General features: G+C 38.5%; 1 protein-coding gene across 1 annotated transcript; it reads left to right on the top strand.

The window, feature by feature from the left end:
* The first annotated feature begins 440 nt into the window (after positions 1-440).
* Positions 441-3,703, top strand: LOC116222995. Its single transcript, XM_031578473.1, has 3 exons — positions 441-545; positions 1,072-2,229; positions 3,645-3,703. Exons 2-3 carry the CDS (start codon positions 1,083-1,085, stop codon positions 3,701-3,703), a joined length of 1,206 nt encoding a protein of 401 aa, XP_031434333.1. The 5' UTR covers positions 441-545; positions 1,072-1,082.
* Positions 3,704-12,806: the final 9,103 nt, after the last annotated feature.

The raw sequence follows: 12,806 nt of genomic DNA, 5'->3' as shown, positions 1-12,806 counted from the left end.
CTACGATTGGCTACGATTGGAATAATCCGACGGGCCAAAAAAAATAGCTGGCGGGCAATAACTGGTCCGGGGGCTGCCTGCTGCACGGCTACTGGGCTGATGGACTGAAAAAGCGAGCTGACGGTAGCCCCGCCCGTTGGAAATAGCATGTGAACCAAACCTCTTTGAGGAATAGGGGGATTTTCATCACTTAAAAAACACATTGTTTTACGCTTATAATTAGCACCGCTTGTGTTGTCGGGCTTTTATTTAATATTACTATATTATTCAAAATTACTTAAATTGTGTTTACAATGATTGTTGGGGTGGACAACTGGGGATATCCGCCGGGATCTCCGCCCATGCGAACGACACATCACTAACTAACTTACACAACCTGCTGCAAAGCCAGGTATAAAAGCAAGGAGGTGGTTAGATGAAATCACCTCAGATCTCGATACCAACAACCGTCTACCTGTTCGCAACCGTGATTCAGTAGAGAGAAAGACAAACACCTCACAGGGTGAGCAGATCTTACCTTCTGAAGGCTCTACATTTTCACTCAGGTAAGACATTTTTAATAATGATCCGTGTGAAAGTTTTTTTTTGAAAGTCTCTCCAAATAATCCTGCCATGATTGAAGATCCATTTACAGTTGACAGGATTCAATTACTAAATCATTCTTACCGACATTGCAAGTGAATTTACACTGTAACTTTTACCGATTTATTGAAACTATTAATTTATCAGAGATTTACTTTAAAATGTAGAGTAAGATAGCAGAGTTATTTGGGTATGTGTGGTTATGATAGAATGTTATTATATTTGAAATAATAATAATAATTACTCTGTATTGGTGTATCACTGTATTGGTTTTTATCTACCTAATAGTTTTTATCGGTTTTTATATTTGTATGATAATTGTATGACATTTTATTTTGCTGCCTCTCTGTGAAGCACTTTGTAACATGGATTTTGCTCTCTAAATAAAGATTATTACTATTATAAAATGACCAATGACACTGGAGCCTAAGCTGTTTGTCAGAGATGTGACACGTTGTCTTTTTTTGTATTGTATTCTTTTTTCCACAGGTGAAACTGTCATGGGTACCTTTAACACCATCCTTGCTGTCCTTCTCTGTAGCTGTTTTTTTACAGTGACAGATACAGTCAACGAAGTACAACCAATTACAACCGGACAAGTTGCTCAAATAGAGAAAGGAATTACCCTGTCTAAAGAACTCCTCAAAGGTCTAGATGACGTGGCCAAGTTGGTTACAAAATCGAAAGAAATAACTGATACAATCCAAAAAGTCCTCAAAGTCTTTGATGTGTTTGGTAAAATTGCTTCAAGTTTTGGCTTCATAGGTTCACTGGTTAGTTTAATCTTCGCCTTCATTCCAAAATCTGATCCAATGTTTAACTTCATGAAAGAACAGTTTTCTGAGGTCAACCGGAAACTTGATTCAGTCTCCTTGCAAATTTCCGAACTGCAAACAGAAATGGAATGGACGAACTACGCAAGCGCATATGGAAAAGACGAGAATGCCATCAAAAACTCATGGGTCAAGCTGAAAGAACTAATGGACAACGGCCCTATTGCTAAAACAAAGGAACAAAAACTCAGACTTGCTGAACAGTTCACTTCATTCTATACAACCACGGGAACAGAGAGCAGTGTTGCGAATCTGTACAGATACATAACTGAGAGCAGTGCAGTCAGCCTTAATAAGAACCTGTTGCAGCTTGTCATTGAGAAGTCAAACGGTGATTTAAAAGTTTTGACGCAGTACTCTTCCTACTTTACTGCGCTCATGGTTTCTGGGCTTCAGATGAATGTCTATTACTACAAGCTAAAGGGCTATGATGCTGAAAAAAAGGCGAAAGAGGCGGGCACTCAGTTATCCAATGCCTTATTAGCCATACAGGATGCCTTAATTCAGTGTGCTGATGATTTTCCGTACTGGGCTGAAAAGGATGCACAGAAACTTGGCACTGAACGATTCTCAGATACCAAGCAGCTAGCTGCACGCATTAACAAACACTTGGAGCAAAAGTTTTTCTGGTATGATTGGTTCGTAATTGCCCACTCCAATGATGCTAAGAACGAGTTTTCTTATGGACAATCAATCAGCTTTACTGTTCAAGAAAAGACAGTGGTTCACCTTATTCATCGAGAAAAGAATGCCACTCCCGATAAAACTATTGTGAACTACGTCAAAGATTTGTCTCTGGGAGTGTGTAAAATGGGTCAGCTCCTCCAAATATTTGGTGCCCACGCAATAGACCATATTCAGTACCTTCATGTACGAAAGCCATCAGATTATGCTCAGACACGTGACTCTGATGTGAAGTCGATATGTGGCATCTTAGAGCTGAAACCCAGTCAGGTTGACGTTTTCCTCAAGAGTGGGGAGTTTGTAAAAAATGCTCCGTGTTCAACAGTAAAATGTGTCAACGGACAATGCAAACCCCTGAAGGACACCACACAAGGCTTCTGTAGGTGTGACAGTATGTACCGAGGTTCAACTTGTGAGGAAAGCATCCAAAATGCAATCGATTATGCAGCTACAGAGGCGAAAATCAATGCGATAATCATTCAACCTGTTCCTGATCTAACTGCAATATTTTATAGTGTCAAGGAGTTGAGGGACTATACAAGAGAACTGGTGGAATCTGTCCATCAAGATATTCAGTGGACACAAATACTCATTAAATACATCGATATGATCAAGAAGTTTCGCTATATTGCTACATTTCCCACGCAACTTGAAACAAATACTATAACCCAAAGCCGTTTCATTTCTGAAGTTGGAGCACAGTTTTGTGATGGGAACACATTTACATTCTACCTCACACAGTTTAACCATATGATGAAGGGTACTGGATTTGCAGATAGGCAGAACATTCTGGATGTTTTTCGTGGCTCGTTTATTCTAAACTCAAAAACAAAACCTACTAACCCAGGAGAATGTACAAAAACCTACAGGAACGAAATTGACCATTTTGTGCGCTTCATGTTCACGCTTGAAAAGGAAGCTGTGCTGGCCTGGCAGAAATATCTGTTAGCCACTGGGAGGTCAAAGGAAATTCATGTCTTGGAAGATCTTTTCAGGAAATTTGTCTCTGAACAGTGGACAGTCCTCAATGGAAATGGATGTGGCCCTCTGACTGCTAAGCAGCTTGATAATAACTACTGTGACAAGGCTTACCACAGCACCGATGGGCTGCAGGTGAAACTGAAGTGTCTTGGAGACTACAAGCCGTTCCCTCAGACTGTGCAGTGCTCTAAAGGGCAGTGGAGTGCCTTGCCTGTATGTTATACTGCGCAGGACAATGTGAATGTTCAGTGCACGTCAGAAGCTGGAGCCACCGTCTGCAATGCGTCTTGTTCACCGGGTTGGGATTACGCCAAGTGTCCTCAGACCGAAACCGAAGTAGTCAGGTGTACGCAGCAGCCTTGTCCGTCCTTCACACCTGTAAAGTGTCTCAACTGCACAGATAACAGTGTGTGCAGAGACCATGAGGTCTGTGAGCGGAGCACTGGTACCTGTCGTGATGGATGCCTTGTTGCAGCCTGTGGAAAGAACGCCAAATGCTCCTACAAGACTCACCAGAGGATCTGCACATGTGTGAGTCCATGGAAAGGACTGTCTCTTCCTCAGGAAGGCTGCAGGAGCCAGGACCTAAAGTGGATTCATACTTCAGGAAAGCCTTCCAGTAGGTCAACTTTGAACTTACATCATAATACCTGCATATACTTCTGTCTTATGTTAAAAAACTATGTTCTTACTTTTTAAACTCATTAATGCTCAAACTCATTAATGTTCAACAGATGCTGTTGTCTCTAAAAATGGATGGGCTGTTTGCCGTGCCCTTGGACCAGATGGAGGGTGGCACAGTGGATCTATAAAGGGCAGTGAATGCGCCTATGAGTGGGACTGGAAAGAGCATAAAGACCGTAACTATGAGGTATGATGTGCATAAGAAAGAGCAAATGAAATACCAACTTATTTGAGATCACCCTAGTAACATCTTTCTCAATTCATCTAAACCATCTTGCTCTTAAATACATGCAGTGACTTGTATTCTTCAGAGCTCCTCAGTTTGTACGACTTCACACTTGTTCTCCCTCTCTGCAGCTCTCCTTGCCCTCAGAGCCTTCTAATACACACACACACACACCCTCAACACACACACACACACCCTCAACACACACACACACACCCTCAACACTCACACACACACTCAACACTCACACACACACACACACCCTCAACACTCACACACACACTCAACACTCACACCCCGTGGGCCTTCTTGTGTTTTTTTGAGGAATCGCATTTAGGAAAACTCTGGCCGAGTTACGTTCATGAATTTGGCAGATGTCTTTTCCTTACGTTGTATTTCCGAAGCCCGTAAGAAACATTTCAGAAGAAACTTCAGAAAATGTTCGAGAATGAGGCCCAATGTATTTATTTGAGGACTTCATTTCATGTCTGCATAGCGTCATAACTTAGAGAAGTTTAAAGAGGTAGTTTACAATTAAATGTGTTTTTGAAAATGTTTTCTGAAAATGGCTCAGCATGCCATCTTCTGTTTAAAATCATCCTGATTCTTGAAAGGCCAATGCTGACATAGAGTCAACCCCCAGCCCCTCCAGTGAGTGTCTGATTTTCATTTGCTGATCGAAAATCATCATTCACAGGAGTTTGTGTACCCCTCTCTAAGCCCCTTGGCCACCTTTTAGCATTTTACAAAATTATGCAGTGGGTGGAGTTAGGCTCAGAGCTGGGGGTGTACTTACATTTTAATGCAGTTTCCAACCTCGGCATTTCTATATGTTTTGTTGATATTTATCTTGTAAAAATTAGACTATATAACATCCATTACAATGTATATTTTGTTAATATAATGATAAGATTACACAAGTTACAACATTTATCGTGTTTTTTTTGTACGTCATCTTTGTGGGCTTTTGTGCTTGTCTTCAGGTTTTGACTGACCCATGTCCAGTGATTGGCGCTGGTTATAAATGGATGGACGGGTGGATGGAGGACACATTTGGTTATGGTGAATCAATGAAGTGGTCTGGAGTCCACCTCTATGTGTGCAGGTTAGTCCCAGCAGCATTTCCTGCAGAGAGAGAACACATTCACAGCCATCTCTCACATGGATGTTGATAAGATTGATGGGCTGGCTCTGATAGCAGCCCTTACATTCATGATCATCTGCTTTTGTTGTTTCTGTGCTCTGCTCTGGGGAATTGAAAATGTTTTCTCTAGAGAGAGCCTTTCACGTTTTTGTGGCATTTGACAACCTTACCACCATAGGCTCGGTTTGTAAAGGGAGGGCTATTCAGTTGGTTGAAATTCAACAACCTCACCACTAGATGCTACTAAATCCTACACACTGGTCTTTAAAAACAGACATGATTTGTCCTAAGCTCTGTATTTCTCTGATTGGAAATATGATTTTAAGCTACTCTCCAACAGTATAAAGTAGATAAAAACAACCATCAGAAACCTTTTTACTAAAACTACTGCAAATGTATTAGACCATCACAACCTCCTGTTGCCATTATATGGGATGCAACAGACATGGCAAAAGAGACACATTCAAAACTGATGTTCTGTTCTTTATCGCCCTCTAGTGCCAAGAAGTATGACTTGCCTGGGAAGCTCTTCAACACTCGCCATGGCTTCATGTGCCATATTCCTTTGTGGATCGACAGCAGACACACTGAATTTTATTCTCTTGTTCCAAAACCATGTTTTTGAGCACAATGCATTTTATTATCTAAACATTTGAGCTTTCGTGCATTAAATATATTCTATTCTGGTTTAACAGCTAATGCTGTTTATGCCTTCTATCTTTAAATCAGGTAAAAAGATAGAGAAACTAATGCTTGCTGAGACAGGTTGCTGTTTGGCTCCTTCATCTTTCCCTAAAAGTTCAAAGATCATTAGATCATTCTTAAGATCCTTTTATTTTCCTAAGATCATTAAATGCTGTTAAATGACAATACTGTTACTCTTGAGTAGATCTGGTGCAGTTCTAACCCACCAGGGCCACGTCCATTCTGGAGTAAAGTAGTGTCAGGCAACACTTCTGCTTATTTGCTGCTGCTGACTGATGTCACTTGTAGCTGCTGATGATTGATTATATCTTACAGCTTTATTAAACATGAATGAAATTATTTGATGGATGATTCACTGAGTTCCAAAAGCATTATCTCTGTTGGTCCAGTTCCTTTGCTTAATTCCATGGTGGTCGCACGCTGTGTTTGCGTGCTTATCTCGCAACCCAGGGTGTCAAAATGGTACTTGAGAAATAGGCAAATGGCGGAATCACACAGGCCAAAACATAAACAAATGTTCCGCTCTGGAAGGGACATTTTAAAAGGAGAATTATAATAGTTGTAGCGTTGTTGTCGTTGGAGAAGCCAGCTTTTCAATTTAGCATGTTTCCTTACTCTGATGACATTTCATGTTGGTTTTATGATTTAGTGCAGTACATTTATAACATCCTAAACTCACTGAATGGATAAAAGAAACTAGAGATGTCCCGTAAGAAAATGCAATGTGAGATTGCTCAACAGTAGTTGACCCTCACCCAGCAAATGACAGATTATTCAGGCCACCTATTATTATATATTATTATAATTATAACCATTCAGCACACAGTCGGCTTTAAGACTAATTGTGCGCAATAACCTATATAACTTCAATAAAGAACACTCATTTGCTGATGAGCAGCCAGGTCCGTCTATAGTCTGGTAGAGTGAGTGCCTATAGAAACGTTTGGCAGTATCCATACCGCGTTAAAGTTTTATATTCAATATTTGATATATTGAAAAAAAGGTATTTCACTCTTGAACTGATTGACGAATTTATGTCAAACTAACTGTGGTGTATTTATACAAGCACTGGTTATATGTCACATGGCCTTTTAATCATTTTAGAAATATAATATTACTTTTTTAATAATTTAAACAATACAAGTTAATGTAGCCTCCTCATCTTTTGAGCTTTTGATGTCAGACTAACTATGATGAACATAGACTAATACTCCTGATGTCACAAGGCTTCTTTTCTCAAAATACCTTCAACACGATTTTATATAGATTTCTAAACAAATAGTCAAGTAAATCTTTTTGGCCACCTGACCTTTTGAGGTCAAAACACCTGTGAGGCACACAAGCTGACATTTGTCATGTCACAAGGCTTCTTTTCCCAAGAGACCATCACCATGATTTTATATATAATAATAATAATGAAATACATCTATTTGGGCGCCTGAACTTTTGGCCTTTGGAGGTCAAAACACCTTTGATGCACACAGACTGATATTCTTCGTATGTCACAAGGCTTTTTTTTTGCAAAAGACCATCACCATGATTTTACATATTTTTTTTTAAAGCAAATAATCAAACTGACCTTTTGGCCTTTGGAGATCAAAACACCTTTGATGCACACAGACTGATGTCCTTCGTATGTCACAAGGCTTCTTTTTGCAAAACAAGTTTCGCCTCCTTGATACTTAAGTTACAGAAGCAGAACATAAAGAATCCACTGTGTTGGTGTTTTCTTCATTTACTTTAAATATACAGAAGCTGAGTGTCCATGAAGTGGGTTAAAATCTTAGGTGCAATGTAAGCAAATAGGACAGGAAAATCTCTGATAAGCTAAACTCTGACATCGGTTAGGTCACCAGCTATGTGGACTGTGATAGAATTGAAATAAATGGTGACGTTGTCAGAGGTCACATTTAAAGCAGTTGATTGGGTGTTTGTACGAATACAGTGCCCTCCAGAATTTTTGGCACCCCAAAAATGAGCAAAACGAGATTTGATTATCATTTCTTTATTGTTTATCCTCATGATCTTTCATTCAAAATATTCACAAAAATCTAACCTTTAATTGAAGTAACATAATTGAAAGAAACATTAAATTCTTATCATGAATCAAATATTTTTCAAAAAAATATGTGCCACAATTGTTGGCACCCCTTCATCTAATATTTTGTGCAGCCTCCCTTTGCCAAGATAACAGCTCTGAGTCTTCTCCTATAATGCGTGATGAGGTTGGTGAACACATGGCACGGGATCCGAGACCTTTCCTCCATACAGTATCTCTTCAGATCCTTCAAATTCCGAGGTCGATGCTTATGGACTTTGTCGATGCTTATTGGATTTTTCATGGGGTTTAGCTTGGGGGACTGTGATGGCCATGGCAAAACCTTTATTCTGCGATTGGTGAACCATTTTTGTGTAGATTTTGAGGTGTGCTTCGGATCATTGTCCTGCTGGTCCAAACACGGCCAATTTTTAAGCTTCCTGACAGAGGCTGTTAGGTTTTCATTTAATATCTGCTGGTATTTGATGGAGTCCATGGTACCATGTATCCTAACAAGATGTCCAGGGGCTTTGGAAGAAAAACAGCCCCACAACATCAAAGATCTGCCACCATACTTCAAAGTGGGTATGAGGTGCTTTTCTGTATGGCTATCTTTCTGTCTACGCCAAACCCACCTGTTGCCAGAAAGCTCTATTTTGGTCTCATCTGACCATATAACCCGGTCCCATTGAAAGTCCCAGTAACATTTGGCAAACTGTAGGCGCTTTAGTTTGTTATTAATTGACAGCAGATGCTTTTTTCTGGCAACCCTCCCAAATAACTTGTGGTGATGTAGGTGGCATCTGATGGTAGTTTTGGAGACTTTCTGACCCCAAGACTCAACTAATCTCTGCAATTCTCCAGCTGTGATCCTTGGAGATTATTTTGCCAGTCGAACCATCATCCTCACGGTGCGTCGGGTCAATGTACACACAAGTCCTCTTCCAGGCTGATTCTTAATTCCAGGCTGATTCCTGTCGCTTTAAACTTCTTAATTATTGCCATGGTGGACTTAAAAATGTAAAACATGACTGGATATATACTTCAGTTAGATTTTAATTATAAGATTTTCTAGGGGTGCCAATAATTGTGGCACACATGTTTTGAGGATTTTTTTTTTATTTAATGTCAACATTTTTCTTCAATGAAAAGGTAAGATTTTTGTGAATATTTTGAGTGAAAGACCAAGAGGATAAACAGCAAAGAATTTTTTTCAAAGCCTTCATTTGCTCATATTCACTAAGGGTGCCAATAATTCTGAAGGGCACTGTAAGTGTGCAAATCACACCAGTCAAATGACAAACGTGTTATCATGTCGTACAATTACAGATTTGATGTATATGTTACATGTGTGTTGTTCAATTTAAATACGTTGTTCAATATACAAAGTACTAGTGATCATGACATTTTTATTTGCTGTATTTGTAGAGATGTTAAAATATTTTGTGAAATTCCTTTACTTTGAATAAAACCAAGTGATACATCATTATCAAAAGGCTTAAAAACTAGAAATGATAATTGCTAAACAAAAAGGGTCATGAAGACAATTACCTATTTTTTAGAAAGGTTTAAATCAAAATAGATGAGAATCAAATGTTTACAAAAAACATGTCTGACCCTAGGTTATTTTGGCTAGACGTCATTACTTGATTATCTTACTTCAATGCACTGTGGGGCTATATTATCGCCTCCAGTTGTATCGTTATTATACATATTATTGATATATTAAGAAAGGAAGTGTATGATTCAGTTGTTGGCTTTAATTAGTAGCTTAAGAGAAGGCCCAGTCTTCCAGCAGAATCAGGAGGCTCGCCTATAGGACTCCATACCCGACTCATTTCCAATACAACATCAGGATCCGATAGTAGAGAATCTAATGGCAAAATTCATATATAGGCTAGTGTACATAAAATAACTACTATTATTATTATTATGATTAAACTACGATTATGACATTAAAGCATACAGCAATCGCCTATGTGTTTGATGCACTCGTAATATATCTCTACAGGCTTTTCGAAATTTTAAAAAGAACAAGCTTTAAAAAATTGAATACAAAATAAGATGGCGTTGTCCAGCAGATGAATACATCCTTGCCCTTCAGTTGAGTAGGCAGTCTTTCAATGAGGCCCAGAACACATTTGCGTTCACACTACTAAACACATGTAGCCATATGCATCTCACACACCCCCAAATGTGGTCTGAGTGGTCGGGTCTCCGCGGGCGCAATGCATTCACACTTGTTCTCAGAGCTGACCACTTGTGATTGGATCACCAAAGATGCATGTGATTGATTGGATGCATGTTAATACCAGGTGTGAATGGGGTCTACAGTGCCCTCCACAATTATTGGCACCCTTAGTGAATATGAGCAAAACAGGCTTTGAAAAAATATGTCTTTGCTGTTTACCCTCTTGGTCTTTCACTCAAAATATTCACAAATTCTTACCTTTTAATTGAAGTAAAATTATTGAAAGAAATAAAAACTGTTGATATTAAATAAATATTTTTCCCCAAAACATGTGTGCCACAATTATTGGCACCCCTTAATTTAATGTTTTGTGCAGCTTCCCTTTGCCAAGATAACAGCTCTGAGTCTTCTCCTATAATGCGTGATGAGGTTGGTGAACACATGGCACAGGATCTGAGACCATTCCTACATGCAGTATCTCTCCAGATCCTTCAGATTCTGAGGTCAACATTTGTAGACTGGGCTTCAATAATTTTACTTCAATGAAAAGATTTTTGTCAATATTTTGAGTGAAAGACTAAGAGGATAAACAGCAAAGACATATTTTTTCATAGCCTGTTTTGCTAATATTCACTAAGGGTGCTAATAATTGTGGAGGGCACTGTATGTAAGGCCAGATCATTCTGACCAGAACAACATTAAGTGTATGCTGTGAACACAACTTGAGGGTTAAAAGGATTTAAGGCCCTACAGTATTACAAATGAACTGAAGTATACATATATGTGGTATATTTTACAAATAAATTAGCCAAAACAATGTTTACATATATCAAAATTATTATTGAGTAAATCTTTTAAGCACAGCCTGACTGTTTACGTAGTTTGATAATAATGGCCTAGTGGAGCTCCAAAGCCACACCAGACACAAACCAACACTCAGGCTTAGTAAGGAATGAGTTTTCTCCTCTCTACTCACGAGCCAACCAAGTCAGTGACTATGGGCCTAATATGCTGCGACTCCAACATTTCTGTCAATGCACACATTAAACAGATAATCACAAGTGGAACGGGTATTTCTGTGTGAGAATCAAATGGCAATACATTACTTAAGTATGTTTTCTCAGGCAGAGGAGAACTAGAGAAGAAAAGTCAGTTAAATGTGGTCTATGTATTTGCACATAAAATGTATTAACAACAACAAACAAGCAAAAAACGTATGCGCGCACATTATTAACAGTCTGCATTTATTAAAACCAGATAAAGATACAAAGTATTTACAAAGTATTTATAACATTGATATTATTTTATTCACCTAGCATGTCTGTGCATATTTAGCCAAATCTTAAAATGAAACCACAATGCAAGACAAAGGAAAAATGGTGTGGTAATTGCTAGACATATATAACAATGTCAGACAGAACAAATGCTACAGTTAATTAATACATAAGTTATTGTCAAAGTACTCCATGCGAAAAATGAAAAGTTAAATGTACTGAGACTGAATACTGAAAACACCAATATGGAAATAAAATTGTCAATGATAACAGTTGAGGCTTAAATGTAAGAAAAAAGGAAAGAAAATAGAATGGATATTAATAAAAATTATCAATACTCACAAAGATGATTAATAAATGAAAATATACTAATACAAAATCCAACAGTAAATATTGAAAATGTACACTTCTGAGTTTACTAGCTTGATGAAGATAGGAGGGGTAGAGGCAGGATCAGTTATTGGCATGAAGAGTTTGTTTTGTGGCCAGTTGCCAGCATATAATGAACTGCAGTTGTTCTTACTATACTTTATTTCACTTGTAAACATGCTTAAGTTCCATCTCAACATTGAGGATTAATGTCTTTTGACACGTAAGAAGCACCTCATCTCAAGAATGAGGGAGCACACAGCACAGAACAGAACAGAACCCATTCTTGTGGGCCAATGTTTCTATCCATTCCAAAAGAAACCAAATGACAACCTTATTTTCAAAATGTCTGACTCCGAAAAGCTTTCACTGAACACAGAAGACCTGCATTAGGGAGCGAGTTTCTTTTTGAGGTTACTTTTTCAGTACTCTCAGTACAGCACTGAGTGATTGCCCTCTTTTGGAAAAACAAACATAAATGAAGAAGGAATAAAAAAATAATAATAACAACATGAGGGGAAAAAAACATTGGTCATGTGACAGGAAAAAAAATCAAATAGTCAACCTCAGTGAAGAAGAACCCATTGTAACAACTTAAGCAACATGTGTAGAAATGGCAGCATATCGCGACTGATTTAGCTGACGTTTATGCAAGGTGTTTTTTTTTTTAGCAGAGTAAGGCAGTTTGTTCCTTTTGGACTGCAAGCTCTCTCATTTGAACTGGAGCATCTAGCTGTGGCATTGAGCACATTTGATTCAACCCAAGGAATGTGCGAACAGATATATATATATAACTGCAGGGATTTTCCCTCTGTGTCGCTACCTCACATCAGTTTTCTTTCCAGGCCCATTTTTTTTTTTTTTTTTTTACATTTTTGTATTTCTCTTGGGATTACAGAGATAAAAAGTTGTTACTTATACTTCTGGTGGCGAGCAAAAAAGCAATCTCAAGAAGGTGGTTAAAACAAGACTCTCCTACAATAGGAGAATGGTTAGATGTGGTTCATGATATATATAAAATGGAAAAGTTATCTTACTCCCTCAAAATCCAGACTGTCACATTTTCTAGGATATGGTCTAAATGGACTGGGTATG

This window comes from Clupea harengus, chromosome 12 (assembly GCF_900700415.2).
Source record: "Clupea harengus chromosome 12, Ch_v2.0.2, whole genome shotgun sequence".
Taxonomy (NCBI): Eukaryota; Metazoa; Chordata; class Actinopteri; order Clupeiformes; family Clupeidae; genus Clupea; species Clupea harengus.
Note: the sequence above shows the minus strand (reverse complement) of the source record. Positions and strands in the feature narration are given on the sequence as shown.